This window comes from Blennius ocellaris (assembly GCF_963422515.1).
Source record: "Blennius ocellaris genome assembly, chromosome: 5".
NCBI lineage: Eukaryota > Metazoa > Chordata > Actinopteri > Blenniiformes > Blenniidae > Blennius > Blennius ocellaris.
Window position 1 is genome coordinate 15,860,963 of NC_137654.1, and position 17,372 is coordinate 15,878,334.

A 17,372-nucleotide genomic window follows, 5' to 3' on the forward strand; every position below is an offset into this window, starting at 1 on the left:
TTCTGATGTACACATTCCTTTTGTTGGAAGCAGTTTAGAGCTACATTGGCTCATCTGTTGAATATGACAATGTGGGCTCGTCCTCACTGTCCATGTAAATCAATGAGCCCTGACCCCTCTTCACTGTGTCACTGATTTACCATTTTACATTTCCGAGATGACTTTTTTAATATATATACTGATCATTGCAGCACAGCCTGAAAACACCCCACAAGAGCTGCAGTTTTGTGGATGTTCTCACTCAATCACCTATCCACCACAGATTGATCCTTGTCCAGCTTGGTCGAATCCCTGATCCCCCCATTGAATCACGTGAGAAAACAACTGGAACTCGTGGAAAAAAAACCCCAAAGCCATGCAGTAAATGCAAACAATCCACCTCTCTAATCCAGGCCACCACTGCTCTCATAAAAAGAGATAATCAGTGTGTTTCACTCCACTTGTGAAACTCCACTTATGGGCCATTGGTGTACATGTATTGAAAGAGCCACATGTATTTGTTCCATCTGCTTGTGCCCACGTGGAGTTATTAGATGCACATGTGTTTGGGATTGAGTGATGGGACATGGAACATTGGTGGAGCTAGTGAGTGGCAGGCTTGGGCCAGGCAGGAGGATAAGGGGGTCTTACTCTGTAGCAGGTCAGGAGGGGGAATATGAGGAAAGCAGGATTGTACGCTCGGTGGCATGCACTTCAGCTAATGAGAGAGCCAAGGGGTCAGCTTCTAACTACACAGAGATAATAGCCATCTCCTGAAACCATGGCAACAGCAGCCATCCTGCACGCCTTTCCCCCTGTCACCGGTTCACCCGCTCTCACGTCTTACCTCACTCCACCAAATCTTTTTTTTTTATTATTATTTCTAAATCACCCTGAGCAAAATCAATGCAGATCTTTTTGTCAGTTAATGACTGCCCAGGGATTTTTGGGGTTTTTGTTTTTTTTGCATTTGTAGCCAGCTCAGAGACATGCATAAAACATTGTGGCAGAGCCCACACCTGAAAACATATTAAGTATCATATTCTGCTACCATTGTGAATTGAAAAGAAGCGCACAACAGGCGGACTGAGTAACACCTCACCTACGGAAAGTGTACTAATTTCAGCCTGTGAAGGAGTGAGACAAAACAGTGAGACAGAGAGAATGGAGAGATCGAGGAGAGAGAGGACATGTAACCGCGAGGGAGTCAAATGTGTAAAATGAAGAGGTAAGAGAATTAAAAATGGTCACAATTAGATTGCAGGAAAAAAATACCCAGGTAATCATTTTGAACAAGAAATCTGGCTACAGTGCCACCCCACTCCCTTTCCCAGTGGGAGATTCACACCACAACACTAATTCTACACTTCCCTGCTCTCTTAAATCCCCAGGGAGTACTCTGTCTGTGTGTGTGTGTGTGTGTGTGTGTGTGTGTGTGTGTGTGTGTGTGTGTGTGTGTGTGTGTGTGTGTGTGTGTGTGTGTGTGTGTGTGTGTGTGTGTGTGTGTGTGTGTGTGTGTGTGTGTGTGTGTGTGTGTGTGTGTGTGTGTGTGTGTGTGTGAGTGTGAGTGAACCTGGGTGTGCTTTTTCATGTGAGTCTGCCGGATATGGCTTGAACTTCTGACAACATAATTACACACAGCGAGGCTGTGGATGAAGATGTAGCTCAGATTGAGTGTATGTGAGAGTATGTGGTTAAGAAGCATGATACCGGCGTGAGCACATACACACGCGCACTCACGTGCACAGTAACAGCCAGGGGAAAATAGGCTGAGCACATCAGCACCACGGACAGAGGCCGACCCGTCAGAGTCCAATTAGAGCTGCTGTGACCAGTCAGCCAGACACCAACACCACTGGGTTACATGAGGATAGCAAACCTTTGGTGTTACGGGGGTGGAGAGAAGACATAGTCACATAGTTTTAATAAGAAGTACCAGGCGGAATAGTTTTAATGAGGGATGTGGCGATGTCTTAAGGTACTTGATGCACTGTCTAAGCATTAAGATCTCTTATTAGTAAGCATCTTGTAATTTGCACAGGTTACATGATTGAGGAATATAATATGGGTGTGTAATGATTTGTACTGTGGATTTTTAGTTTGTTGGAGTGATTTATTTAATTACCTCCTGGTAGAAGTGGTTTGACTGCTGCACCATCACTTGTTTCTGCAGTTTAAAGGGAATGCAAAGCCTTCTGGATGCTACACTCAGTTCATAAAACTTTTAAAGCCACCCATCCCAGATGCCACTTGTTATTGATGGTAGGAGACTCACTGAATACATATATTTGTAATAATGAGCTGCTTTGTAGGCTTTGCTTTTAACCATTGCAACAACACTGCAAATGGGTTTCAAATTATATTACAATACGCCATCTGTTTTGCTGAACAAGATAGAAAAAAGGTGTTGTGACAATAGTATAGCTAGTCTCTGGAGTGGTTTCACCTCGATGCAGACAAAATAAACAAATTGGCATTTCTATTAGACAACACAAAACAAGTGAATGTGAACAAATAAGCCTTAAACATCTCATTTAAAATGCTATTAGTGACCAAACCAGATGTCCTGAAGCAGTAGTGAGTGATGGAATGCTGTATGATAAGCACTTCTATCAATAATAATTGTCCATCGTCTGTCTTGTAAAGTGTGGCATCAAAACATGGGTAATCATTCCTGTCACAAGTGTGTTATCAACATCATGTTGAGGAGACACTGACAGCTTTATTTCCCCCCTAAAGCAATGCTGCTGAATATTTATTTCTATTCCAGCTGCAGTAACTCCTAAACAATGTTTGCTCTTTGTGTTTTTCCTCATTTAATCATTGTATTTTCCTCCAATCCCTTCTGTTTTAGAGTGGAATTTTAATTTGTGACAATTTGTGTTCTATTTCCCCAACTGCTGTGTGAAGGTTTTACTGCTTCAATTATCAGATTCATCTCTGTGTCTAAGTCTTTTTGTAACCATGCCTTCCATTTACTTTACACTTTTAATATATCTTATTGGTCTCTTTTCCCATTTTGATGTCAGCATGTTTAATTTATTGTGTCCCCTATGCTGTGATCAACGATAGCACTGAAACATCAGTAACGTCTTTCTCTGCCTCCATCTCATCTTTTTCAGATGTTCTCAAAGAAATCGATGTGAGCGTGCAGACGAACCATACCGATTTGCAGCCACCCTCAACCAGTGTGTGAAGGCCACCGTGTACCCAGACAGCATTGCAGTGTCTGAGCCGAGCGTACCTGTAAGTTTGCACAGGCCAACACACACACATGGACACGCAGTACACAAAATACCTGTAGCCTCAATCACTACTTTAAAAATGAGCTCCCATCTGCATATTTTCTACCCACGTAAAAGAGCTGGAAGATTTTAAATGCTCCCACATAGCAGTTACACCTAGTCTTGATTGTGGGTTGATGCATAAACATTAGATGGGAAGGTTCATAAGAGCTTTACGTGGGCGTTTCAGCATGCATATGCTCACTTGTTACAAAGCAGTCAATATGTGTGCCAAGACATGTCTGTGTGGGTTGTGTGTGTAGGTGTTAAAGTTGTCCAAGTGCAGCAGAGTACAGTTCAGTGTTTCCACATGGACTGAGCAAAAACAGGCAGAAGATCATCAGTAAAAAAAAAAGAAAAATCTCTGCCTTTCCAAGTGAATGCTATACATGTCCTTTCACAGTTACATATTCTGGCTTTAGTTTTCCACACAGTTTAGAGGTCATTATATCCATATTTCCAGTCAATTTGGATTGACGTTCTTTAGGTTTGTTGTGGGATGAGATGCCAGATCTTTTCCTGTTGACTTCTCATGCACATTATAGTTAATATATGAAGATATTTGAGATTCTCTCAGAAAAGAGTTGCAACATTAAAGATTTTCCGATTTTCTCACACACTGTTTCATCCAAGTAGCCAACCAAGCGCTGCTAAGCTGCACTTAGATATCTGTACAGCAAACATTTCATAACAGCTTATAATAAAAGACAGCACATGATTTTCTTCTTTTCAGAAGCCTTTTTAATTCCAACTGTTTAAACCAACAAAGTAAATGCTTAAATGTGCCAGTTTCTCTTGCAATAACTCTCACACACTGCGTGATATCTCTCCCTCTAGCATGCCCTCAGCAGACCTTGCTTTGTTGTCATTCGTTTTGCAAACAGCGGTTTATTACGCTAGCAGTAGCAGTTAGAAACAGCAGGGTTGTACCGAGCCATTCATAAAAAAAAATCACAGATTCACGCTGTTAGCATCTTCCACTAGGGCAGATGGTTACCTCTATAGCCATTCGTGTGGGCAGTGGGACAGATAGCAAATTACCTTCTCTAAAAAAGAAAATCACCCTTCAGTTAGGTTTAACTGCAAATAATGACAGAAATAAAAACCACCATGTAAGGCAGAACAACAAATAAGGAGCAAAAGCTTAACACTCGGGTACGGCCTTACTTTTTGGAATGACCTTGGCATCTTTGTGTGTGTGTGTGTGTGTGTGTGTGTGTGTGTGTGTGTGTGTGTGTGTGTGTGTGTGTGTGTGTGTGTGTGTGTGTGTGTGTGTGTGAGTGTGAGTGTGTGTGTGTGTGTGTGTTTGCGCGCATGTGTGTGCGAGAGAGTGATGAGAGCTAATTAATATGAGAGGTTACTCAGGGAATTCTGCATTCAACAAAAGACATTGATTGCTGTGATTGCTGTAATCAAGCATCTCTCCGACACCTCAAAGTGAATCAACACAAACATGCAGAAAGTAAAACAGAGGAGAGGAAAGGAGAGGTCCTCAGCTGAAAAAAGAAAGAAACAAGTCATCTATCCTCTCAATGGCGACAAAAGTAAGCCAGCTAACGAGGGAGGCAGTGTAGTCGGCTACTGAGACAGTCAGCATCTCTTGAAAGGCCTACAGTTTAGCTGCTCAGCTGCCTTGCCTGTCCCAGTAGCCCTGCGGTGTTTAGTGAGAGGCAGATAAAACAAAGAGAAACTTCAAACGGTATGGCCCAAAAATAACAGCTAATGGAACAAGGCTGTGAAATGCCATGGTGATAATTATCCAGACTGCCTCTCTTGGCTGGAGAGCGAGATCACACACACCCTTTGCAGAATACATTTATTTATAGGCAGAGCAGCTGAATGTTCCAGCCCCAGTGTCACTGCTCTCCAGAGAATGACTTCAAACGCCTTTATATGCATCTGCATGTGCACGGCATTTTGCACATGTACTGCAAATGGTATGTGTCTGTGTGTGTAGTCTCTTTTTCCCCCTAGTGTTTCTTATATCATTATCTCCTTGTAAACTCTGAAGGAAGAGGACAGAACAAATATGGTTTGCCAAGTCGCTATTTTTTTTTTTCTGTTTCCTTCATGCAGCTTGGTTTATTGACTGCTGAATGGATCACAATACACTGTGTCCACTGCGGGAATGACACGTTCTACAGGAAAATGGAAGAATAAGATCTAAATACACTCTTATTTTTGTTTTTGTGCTGTTCTAAGGCAATTGAGCCATTATTGGCAATGTGGAACCTCAGCTTTGCCAAAAAAAATATGTTCTTTTTTTTAGCTTATTATGCAGCTGCATGATACATCACAGTTTTGTGTTTTCATGTCTCTTTACTGAAGATTCAGCCAGTAATCTATGATTGTGCCAAATAATTGTTTCCAGTTTCTTTGTTAACTTTACCAACTCCTGTTCATCAATTTATCCTTTAGCTGATTTATCCAGACTGGGATCAGAAAAAGGCACTCTACCTGGAGAGATTGACATACACAAACACAGAGACAACAACAACATTCACAGACCCACAGAGTCAGCATTTCATATTACAAGCATGTTCTTGTATTTTATCATAAACTTTCTTGTGAGATCCACTATGACCCATTATGACACCCTCATAATGCAGCCGTGTAGCAATAGCAATGTTAGTATGTGCTAATCCCACTGTGAAGGGCATCGGGCGTAATCGCCGCGGAGCCCCTGGAACGGAGCAGCGGAAAGGTGATCCACATCAATAATGTTACACGTGACAGCTCATTTTGATCCATGTTCAAAATGCTGTGTACTACAATCTCTGTCAAATCAAACACTGCTGTCTTCTCTGCCCCATATGCAGCTGCTCGTGAAGGTGAGCGATGTTCCAGACCTTTCTGCAGGCATCACATGCTCCTTCGGGAATTTGACAGAAGTGGAGGGGCAGGTCAATGGCAACCAAATTCTCTGCGTGTCTCCCGCTGCTAAGGATGTCCCCCTGATTCCCACCGACCAAGGTACAAAGATTGTATTGCTGTTTTATCATTGTCAGGACTGAATCAGTCTGGATAGAATAAAATTGCAGTCATTGGGCGGTTCCTTTCACACTTTCTGTATTTAATACCATCTCACACACACACTCCCAGAAATCCCACATTTCTTCCTGTTGCTTCCACCCTTAATGAAAGTCACATAATACATGACTAAATATTTGTGATTGAGTTAGGGAGATGTTACATGTCTTAAATTTTACCACAAGGCATGACACATCTGCTTTATACTTCTCATAATAGCATAAACCTTGTTGTGTTTTGGCCTCCTTGAGACAGGTTAAATCTGTATAATCCTGTAAGACAGGACTCCCATGTTCAAACAGACACCGTATGCTTCTAATAAGTAATATTTACTGGTAATCCTTTGCAGGTAACCCATACAATTGTGGGACAGTGATGCTGTAGTGTAAAGGATGTGACAATACCATTTTATAACCTCCGAAAATATAGAACAAAACTACACAGTACAGAAATGTTAAGTGACAAATTCATAACCAACCTCACCATATGTGTATTTATTAACCACTGGCTGATTAGAAATGAACTGTCTTGTTGTGAACCTCAAATTATTGGGGCTGGTTTACCCTCCATGTTTAATTAGCCAGAAGGTAATAGAGAAGTCGATGTTGTGTTTTACTGTTGCTGAGCAGTGAAGACTCGGGCACTTGTTCTGCTGTTTACTTCTAAGAGTAAGTACTTGGCAAAACATCCAAACATTGAACATAAAGTCAGGAATTGGATTTCTGCACAAAGTCAAAGGCTCAAATCAGTAAGTTTCACATGAACTCACCACATCAAGGATTTATATAAATCTGTTTAAGTCATACAACCACAAAGGAAACTTTAATGTCCAGGAATAGAGGTATGCTAATCATACAATTATACTATTCATAGTATTCCTCTGACCTTTCTTGCACCCTCCAGCATTGTAAACGTACACGATAAGTATTTCACAGTGGCTTTGGTATTTATTTATTTCCATATATATATATATATATATATATATATCGGTTGTTAAACAATGGATGCCTCTTATTTGCCAGGTAAGATAGCTGCAGGGTGACAAAACTAAACACCCTGAATAATATATCATGTGCACTGCATAGAAATCACTGTGTGTTTTGGGGGTTTGATAATCCTCCTCCCTCTGAGTAAATGACAGCCCTGTTTGCCCAGAGCTCCCATGGGGAGTGGTGCATCAGGCACTAATATGAATGTTCTCCCCCAGGTAAATGTCAGCCAATCCTCCCCGTAAGCCCCCCCTCTTCATCCATCTCGCTATCCACCCAGCTGTTTATCCCTCCATTTTTACTCCACAGCCATCCCCCCTGAGGCCACCTACTTTCTGACCTCCCTCCTATCGTCTATCTCCTCTGCCCCCCCCAGCAAGCCTTTCTATCTGTTGCACATCAGCATTGATCGTACAGGGACGATGACCAGAGGAGAAAAGTGGAAGAGGAGGGCATAGAGGGGAAGAACAGGAAATTAGATGAAAAGTGGAATAGAAAAGATCATAGAAGATTGAGGAGAAATTAAAGCATATTTCCGGATCGAGGCAGAAGGGGAGGTCAAGATAAAGCTGTGCAGACGCTGGGCTCATTAAAAAAAAAAAAAAAAAAAAAAAAAAAAGCTGGCAATAATTTCCACTGAGAGAAAATAAAAGATCCTAGCGGAGGTTTTGTTGTGGACAAGACCTCTCTGCCACCTTATCAGATCCTATGAGACTAGTAGTAAAAAGTCTGTTATGAGTCTGCCCTCCACATTTGTGTGAAGCAAACCATGATTCCCAACAGGTGTTGTGTGGAGAACAGAGCACTGAGGGTCAGTCCACCTCCTACATACTGAATTTCATCGGAAACACGCATGCACGCGCGCACACACACACACACACACACACACACACGCACACAAGCAAACATAATTATGGGAACTGTATTCTCATGGGGAGCGATCAGAGCCTGTTTTTACAGAGCACAGCAGCATTCTTGTTCAGCCAAATGCCAGTAAACAAATTTCCATCTGATTAAATGGTATGAGATTGAAATTTCATTTCCATATATTCTGTATATTCACATGAAATGTTCCTTCAACTTGCAAATATACACTACCACATGAGAAATGTCACCTCTCGAAATATCCCGCATCGTTCTGTGCCAAGAGCTCTGGATAAATACTGACTGAAAAAACTAATAAGCGTGAGATTTAATTAAGTCTTCTGTTTATTAGTGCGCTGAGTAATTTCAAGATATTAGATGTTATGTAATCAAGTAAATGCTGATTTCTTCGCTCCTCTCCTTCAGATTGGTCAGGTGTTGAGCTGAGGCTCAATTCCAAGGAGACTGGTCAGATGCTTATCAGCACCGAGGTCAAGTTTTACAACTGCAGCGTCCACCAACTGTGAGTACTTTCTCCTTCTTTTCACAACCTGTTTCCAAAAACAACTGAATCGATGTTGTGGGAATTAGTTACAACTCGTCCTTAAACCTTACCCTCCCCCCTAAAAATATCCCCTGGTAAAGCTAATGCAACCTGATCGCCGGTTGCTCCCTGTCCTCCAAAGCAGGAGGCTTTTGTGCCATTTGGCCAATGAAATCGTTTTCTCAAACACGCAGCTTTATAAAATGCTGCTTTTTACCCAATAGGTCTTCAGTAGGGATTTCATGCGACGTCTGTCCCTGATTGAGTGATGTTGAATTGAATCCCTGGATTGGAGATCTCAGTGTCGGCGCTGCCTTTGCAATTGCTCGCTTCATTCCAGTGTGGCAGATTCTGTTTGTGTGAGATCCAAAGGCCCCGCTGACTTGGGAGTATCACTGAACGGAGAGCCACAGCATACAGATATCACAGCAGTGACACTGGCAGGGGTGCAGAAATCATAGCATGTCATATTATCCTCTGACTATCTCCTTGACATCAAAACAAAATGTTTTTAGCCACTGTCTCTTTTGCCAGATAAAAACTGGCAGCCAATGCTCGGCATCTCTCTCTGTCTTTCTGTCTTTTCCTCTCCTTGAGCTTCGTATAGCCGCCTGCTGTCGAAGAAGTCTCTCCTACAATAACAAAATGCAATTACTAGCTCGCCCATCAGCCCGGTTTGCCAATGACGCCAAACATGCTTGTACACACACACACGCACGCACGCACGCACACACACACACACACACACACACACACACACACACACAACCAAACACACAAAGAGAAGTTCATACACTTGAAAAAGGCACACACTCCCCTTCACGTGCTCTGATGCCAACTTTAATTCTCTCTTTGTCTTACTCTCTCACACATTCTCTACTCTCTATCTGCCTGAAGGTGAATAAGCCCTTTTCTTCTGAATTGTTGAGTTTGCCAGAGATCCCCTTGCATTTCGCTTTGGCACCAATAAATATTTTAAAGTTAGCAAGTGTGCAAAATTTGTATCGGAGACAGAAGAAGAGAGTAACAGCAAAATGAGACTAAAATGTTCTCTTTCAAAAAATGTTTGATGAATACACCAATCCATCTTCTGTACCGCTTTATCCAACTCAGGGTTGTAGGGGCTTGAGCCAATGTGGTTGGTGAAGGCAACATACAGCCTTTCCAGTTAACCAGTACATCAAGGGCAAACACGGGAACTGACATTTTGGCGTCGCCAACAAACCTCAAATGCTTGTTTTGGGTCTGCCGGAGAAAACTGGATAAAACTGATGAGCAAGAAGAACATGAAACCTCATACAAAGTGGGCTTCTAACTGGAATGAAGCGTCGAAATGCAAATCATTATGCCATCATTTAGCTTTGTCGACAAATAAGGAAATACATTTTTTAGGCAATTTTAACCAGGTAAGCCAGTGGAGAACCAACCTGGCTCAGATGCAGCAGCAAAAGGCAAAGTGCACCACAATCGTAAAACACAAACTGCTCTTAGACATTCATGGCGATATGCATCGTCATTCAAATACCATCACACCTAAATTAAGAGAGGGTAGCGATGCAAAGGCAATGTTGCACCCCCTTTTATTCTAACTAAAGAAAAAAAATTGCAAAGAAACAGAAAATGGTTAAACTCTCAGATTGTAGCAGACAAATCAAACCCAAAATTAAACTGCCTCACTGGCATGCAATTGAAGAAAGGTCAAATTGGTGCATAAAAGAGAAGACAGAGAACCCCGACAAGCGTTTTCACCCAAAATAATAAATATTAATATCAAATAATGAGTTCAAATTAAGCAAGAAAGATATGAGAAGACCCTGTCCTGTAACTTTGTTCATTCCTAATTTCTTGCATAGAGCAATAAAGTACATGTGTTTTAATCCTGTTGAAAAATCGACAATGATTTTGCTTTTGGGTTCATCCATAAGGTTATAAGGTGCTTTAGCCAATCCCAGCTGAGTATTGGCAAAGGCAGAGTTTACACACCTACAACTCAACTCAACGGTATTTGTGGAAGAAACTGCAAGGGGAAAAAAAGAGTATATCCAGGAAAACCGATTGATATAGAAATAGAGACATAAATATAGAAATTTAGAAAAACAATTAACAATAATAACTATGTTAAAAAAAAATCAATATGTAAAAGAAAATACCACAATCTCATTTTTACTACTGAAGTATAGCAAGTTTTAATGCATATATTACTGTTTCTATGTATTTATTTATTCACTTATTTTTACTTTAACTGTCATTATTTTGTTAATACCTTAGTATGAATACAGGATTGCCATTAAAGCAGAGGTCTCAAACTCAGAGTCTGGAGGGCCGTAGCCCTGCATGTTTTCCATGTCTCCCTTCTTTAACACACGTGTCTTGATGGTTCATCGCCACGTTCAGCACAAAGCCAGATAACGACCGACTCATTGCAATCAGCCGCGTTGAAGCAGGGAGACATGGAAAACATGCAACACTGCGGCCCTCCAGGATCCGAGTTTGAGACCCCTGCATTAAAGTCGTCTTCTGTATTAACATATTCTCTGGCTTTACTTCAGCAGAGGAGCTCAAGACTATTCACACTGATATTAGAATCCCTGTCCTTCCAATGACATAAACATACATACTTGTATATTCTACATGCAAAAATGGCCACATGGCAAGACGCGTGGACCTAACTGCTTGTGATTACAACATCATCCCAACAATGCAGGGCTAATGGTAATTGCAGGATCAAGCTGTGCCGGTGTCTTATTTGTCCTCATTAGTGAATGTTCCTGCGCTCCGTCGCTCCCTTTCTTTTCCTCCCTCTGATTGTGGTTACGAGGACGAATATTCAACTTTCCGCTCACACATGACGCGCAGCAGTAATGTATGGCGGTGGGAAATATATGCAGGGAGAACTTGGCCCAGAAGCTATTAGATATGGTGCCAACCACAAGGGCACAACAACAGCAGGTGCCCACTTGGGATCTGAACTCATTTCCTATGTGGCACTTCCCCCACTTTGGCAAACTCATTGCCCCCTCCTTGACTGCATTGGCTTTTTTTTTTTTTTTTTACTTTCTCATTTGAGAGTGTGTATATGTGTGTTCGTGCAGGTGTCTGTCGTGTGTGAACAGTGCCTTCCGCTGCCACTGGTGCAAATACCGCAACTTGTGCACCCATGACCCCTCCAGCTGTTCCTTCCAGGAGGGACGAGTCAACGCTTCTGAGGTTGGTGGAACACACTCATACACAAACAGTCACGCATATGAGCAACCCCCCCCCCCCCCCCCCTCTCTCTCTCTCTTGCACAAACCATCACTCAGTATCCTTCTGCCTGCATCCTGCTCTATGTTCCTGCTCCCTCAGCCTCAGGGCATGTCTGCAGGAAGACAGCCATCTAAGCTCTTCTATTTCCGAATTGCCGCTCCATATTCTGAGCACTTGTTCTCCACAGTAGCAATTAACACTCTATTATCCCTGGCGTTACTGAGCTTAGTGTGTCTTACAGTGACACAAGATCACTCTGACCACATCAATCCTGAGAGGTAGAATCATGCTGCCTGAAGTATGCTTGTGTGTTTATGGTAATTTTCTCAATATGCACTCATACGCTAGGTGTGTATGTCCTTGCGAGGCTGTTAAGTGGCTACATCCTGTTACTCTGTGCTAAAGAATGAATGATTGTGTTGGTTAATCTTCTCCTGGTCAAACTTGTTTGAAGCCTTTCAGTACATTTATATTCACTTTGGAAATCACACACAACTACATTCAATAGATCCATTACTTACCTTTGTGTCAATAGCAGGGATAGAGGCTTTTCACTACATCAGCTTTAAGCTTCGTAAGGTTTGATAGCTTAATAGGCTCATTATAAGATGTCATACCTCGGATCTGAGAGGCATCCACATTAAACAATGTGGTACTTTAAAAGCTACTGAAACCAGTGCTTTAATGTTTTCTAGACTTCTTTAGCACTCTATTGATATCCATGTATTAACCAAGTCAGTCTATGTATTCAATCTAATGCATGTTTAGAATAAGGATAATATCTTTGCTTTATCCTTGCAAGTTTTTATTGCACTCCTCTTATCATCTCCATCACTTGTGCTTCCTTTTTTGTCGTGCTGGTCACATACAAACCAAAAAGCACTACATCCACTTTTACTTCTCTGTTTTGTTGACACCGGTGTGCTTTCTGCCTTGTTATTGGTCCCTCCAGGACTGTCCCCAGCTGGTGCGCTCTGAGGAGATTCTCATCCCAGCAGGGGAGGTGAAGCCTATAACCCTGAAGGCCAAGAACCTGCCACAGCCCCAATCTGGCCAGCGGGGCTATGAGTGCGTCCTCCACATCCAGGGGGTCAACCACCGAGTCACCGCCCTGCGTTTCAACAGCTCCAGCGTCCAGTGCCAGAACAGCTCGGTAGGTTATCAGACGACCATCCACACCGAGCCAAGCTGCATCTAATTAGTGATGCATGATTTATTGTTTGTGTCTTTTTTATAATGAATTTGGGTGCACGCTTTACAGTACATGGGGAGTACAGAAACGGGTAATTGCATTCATTATAATACTGTATGAGGAAAAATATTGCCCGGACACATTACCCCATGGTGTGTGTCTGTCTGTTTCTGTTTTAATGTGAACATCATCAAATGAGTGCAGATACTCTAGATGCAAACAAAGTAATTACACGGGAGAAGTCTGCATGCTGTATGGTGCTGCCCTACAGTGAAGCCTGTACTGACATCTGCAGTATATTCCCACAGGAACCGCAGATATTTTTACTCCCCTTTTGCTTGTACTGTCTTCTTCTCCCTCAGAAACATGCACATGAACACATGCACATGTACATACTTGGCAGGGAATTTAAAAAAAGGGTATAGCAGGCAGTTAAGGGCATTATCTATAAACCCCAGAAGGAAAATGCAAGCTCCTACTCAGCTGTGCTGTTGCTTCCTGTATTTCACTTTGTCAGCTTTCAGTTATTGAGATGATGTAAGCGTGGAGTAACATCGGAGGGACAGAGTGCTGCATCTAGACCCATGGGGGTTCTCATCCCCAAGCCTCCCATTGAAATCTTCCTCTCTGTTTGGGTCTCATCCACCCTCATTTCTGTCTTTATGTTTTTCTACATCCTTCGCCTCCAGTATCTGTACGAGGGAATGAGAATCAGCGAGCTGCCTGTGGATTTCTCCGTGGTGTGGAACGGCAACTTCATTATTGATAACCCAGAGAATATTCAAGGTAAGAGAAAAGAGATGCTGTCAACATGTCCAAACAAACAAGTCAAAAATGAACAAATGTAACACGTTCCATCATTTTTCTCTATCTCTCTGTGTTTAAGTGCTATTTTTTCCCAAGAAGAGCTCAGGGTACCATGTGTATGTTTATTCATAGTGTATGCAAATAGCAGGAGTAGTTGAAATGTTGTGAAATTTGCTTTTTCACCCATATCTGACCCGTTGTCATTTTTTTTTTTTTCTCAAATGAAGAAATACTCACGTATAGTTGATGCACTTCCTCCCGTATCCCACAGTGCACCTGTACAAATGTGCAGCCCAGCGGGACAGCTGCGGTATGTGTCTGAAGGCAGAGAGGAAGTTTCAGTGCGGCTGGTGCAGTGGAGAAGGAAAGTGCACACTGCGGCACCACTGCCCTCCCATCAACCCCTACACCACCCGCTGGCTCAACCTGTCCAGCAAGAATGTGAAGTGTACCAACCCACGCATCACTGAGGTCAGTGCCAATAATCTTCTGTCTGTCGTGTTTCCTCTGGAGGTTGGGATACAAATTCAAACAGAAATAATCAATTTAAAGACTCCAATGATAATTAGAATTAAAACAAGCATGATGTTATTCTTGATGTCATTTGAAATAAGCTTCTTTTTTTTTTTTTTTCAAAGATGCACTCAAAGCACATTGGAAGTCCAATGAAATGGCAATAATTGATATAAGGCTAACTCTGGGAACAGTATAACAATAAAGTGTCACATTTATGCAGAAGTTGTGTTGATAAGAGCAGATTCTTTTTTTCCTTACAGTAAGCCTGATTTGCATTGAGAGCCAATACACAAAAAAGTGCACTCTGGTCTGTTTTCATCTGGACTCTGGGAAAACAAAAATGAACCTTCCAACAAGTTCCCCAGGGATTTTTACCCTCTAGCAAATGCTCACAGATGAATATCTGTGTGGATCCATGAATATGTTGGATCCATGTGGTTTTTTGGGGTATTTTTCTCTTTGTTTCTAATAGTCAATGCTTCACATTGTTTATTTATGTGAAAGGATTGAGAACTTTTTCTTCTCGGAAGAGCGCACGCGCACACACACACACACACACACACACAATGAAGGGTGGAGTTTATTATGTCAGCCTTCTTTTTGTGCAGTTCGCACAAATGCTTGCTCGTATAGTTTCATGCTTTCTGACTTCACACAAGGTCATTAAGGTTTTCCGTAAAACTCAATAAATGTTAAAATTGAAAATCATCAAACAAATCTATGAATTACTAAGAGGCCTCGTGGTAGCGGTGCCTGTCACTGCAATGCTTGTTAATATTTTGCTGTAACATAAAATATTCTTGTCTTCGATGCATTTTTCTCCCCCCTCTCTGATCCTTTTTTGTGAACAGTACAAAAACCCCACCAGGTGACTGGGTGTCCTACACCTCAACAGCAGGGTCATGACCTGGAAGTGCTTATTTGTTTTGCATAAGTGATCCTTTGGTTGTTCAGGCCTCATCTTGATCCCACAGTGTGGGTTTGCTGTCACGAGGAGTCAGGCCAGGCGGGGCGTGCTATTTAATTAGGCATGGTAAAACACCATTGCTTTGTGGTTGACCCAGCAGACCTCTCTGCCTCCACATTGATTCAATTGGCCTCTCATTTTTCCACTTCGTACTCACATCTCACTGTTGCCAATTAAAAACTGAAGTTAACGTCTTGGTTAATTGGTTTGCCCTGCTATACAAATATCATAAAGGATAAAGAGACGAAGTGAAGAGGAAACAGATTTGTATTTTTCAATTTCACTTTCTCACCCTCTTACTTGTCTTTGTGTGTTTTTTTTTTTTTATTTCTGACTGACTGACACCCAATTTGGTCCATGATAACAGCCACCTCCATCCTCTTGTAGTGATTAAAGTATTTTCACCTATTGTTATATTTTGAAATCAAAGTAAAGCGAGGCTCCTACTCTTCAAAAGTGAAAGCCACACTATTAACTCACTAACTCTCAAGACAGCATGTACTTCATTTCAAATAAGTACCTACCTTCTGAGCTCTGTATTAGAATCTAGAATTTCGATGAAAAGATCTTGTTGACAGGCTTTTACTTGTAAAAAAAACTAAAAGTGGAATCATCATGATAGAAAAGCCTGCAATCATCATAAGATGGAATGATTTAGAATGATTTACAGCACTTTTAAAATCCCATTCCAGTGTTTCAAGTGAAATATTGGATCCATTTGTTGACATTTTATTTTGTCAAAGGTCTGGAAATAAAAAATAAAATATCACATTAATTAATTCCAGAGGAGCAATAATTGCTGAAAATGTTTTCTGACTAAGGTGTTTGAAATATTTTCTTCCATTATGTTACTTTCTCCTGTGATTTCCACAGGATCACATATTCGATGTGAGCCTTGCATCATACTCACTGTGCAAGCTAAAGATTGATGATGTGAAAACCTTTTTTTAGGATATAATTCCTCCTGAAAGGGGCAAAAATGATTTACGCAGCCATGTAATTGCTGTAAATTATTCCAGCAGTGCCTGAAAAAGCGGCAGCTGATGATATATTACAGTTTGAAAACGAGTAATGGTAAAATTATGAATGATTGGAGGGTTTGAATGAGGTGATGTGAGTCAACAAAAGAGAACAAACGACAGAGCAGCAGAATTGAGCCATGAAAGGGTGGCAGGAACAAAGGCAGGAAGGAGAGGGGGGTTTGAGAGGCCTGTGGGCTATCTGAACTCTGATCTGTTTATGGCTGTAGGTGGCAAAACCAACTCTGTGTGAGCATGTGCTTCGACACACAGACACACCTATTTTCTGCTCCTCATTGATAGCGTTCGTTTGCGCTCCTCCCTGCCCCCCTCGTCTCTCAATGATTACAGTTTCTTTAAGAAGCAGACATCCCCCTGGTGGGCTGAATTTATTAATAAATTTAGTTTTGATTGTATGCACCAAAGCCCCCATCATGAGCTGATTTGTATACATACTAGCACATTAGTAGATGTGCCTACCAGAAGATAGGTCTTTTGAATAATTAATGTTTCTATTAAGTGCCATGGTGCCTCCCACCATGGGCCATTAATATTGAAGAGATGTAAGCCCCTGCTAACAGCAGAGGGAACAACATCAAATGAAGCTGGGAGTTGGATGGGGATATAAAAGGCATCTCCTCAATATATTTTGGCTGTGGCTTCTATATGAGTTTACAGTAGCAAAGAGGCACCTCTCGCATCCAGTGACAGTGAATATAAACATCTTTCTGTGGCCTCAGGAAATAACGAAAATTGATTTCCCTCTTTGTTTTTTATCCCTTGAAGAGTGTATGCAAGCTTATTGTTGATATTTTGTACAACACAGGAACAATGGGGCTGAGAGTCTTCATGAGATTGACTTGAAATTGTTTCACCTGTGCTGCTATAACAATGACGAGGGGGTTTCTATGAAGGGTTTGTATTTTTTTTTGTAG

General features: G+C 41.7%; 1 protein-coding gene across 1 annotated transcript in view; it reads left to right on the forward strand.

The window, feature by feature from the left end:
- plxna2 (plexin A2) overlaps positions 1-17,372 on the forward strand; it is a 188,851-nt gene that overhangs the window by 110,503 nt on the left and 60,976 nt on the right. Inside the window, exons 6-12 of the mRNA XM_080497333.1 lie at positions 3,102-3,225; positions 6,083-6,236; positions 8,573-8,669; positions 11,783-11,897; positions 12,889-13,089; positions 13,818-13,914; positions 14,207-14,406. Of these exons, the coding sequence (XP_080353459.1) occupies positions 3,102-3,225; positions 6,083-6,236; positions 8,573-8,669; positions 11,783-11,897; positions 12,889-13,089; positions 13,818-13,914; positions 14,207-14,406 (988 nt within the window). The remainder of the gene's footprint in view (positions 1-3,101; positions 3,226-6,082; positions 6,237-8,572; positions 8,670-11,782; positions 11,898-12,888; positions 13,090-13,817; positions 13,915-14,206; positions 14,407-17,372) is intronic.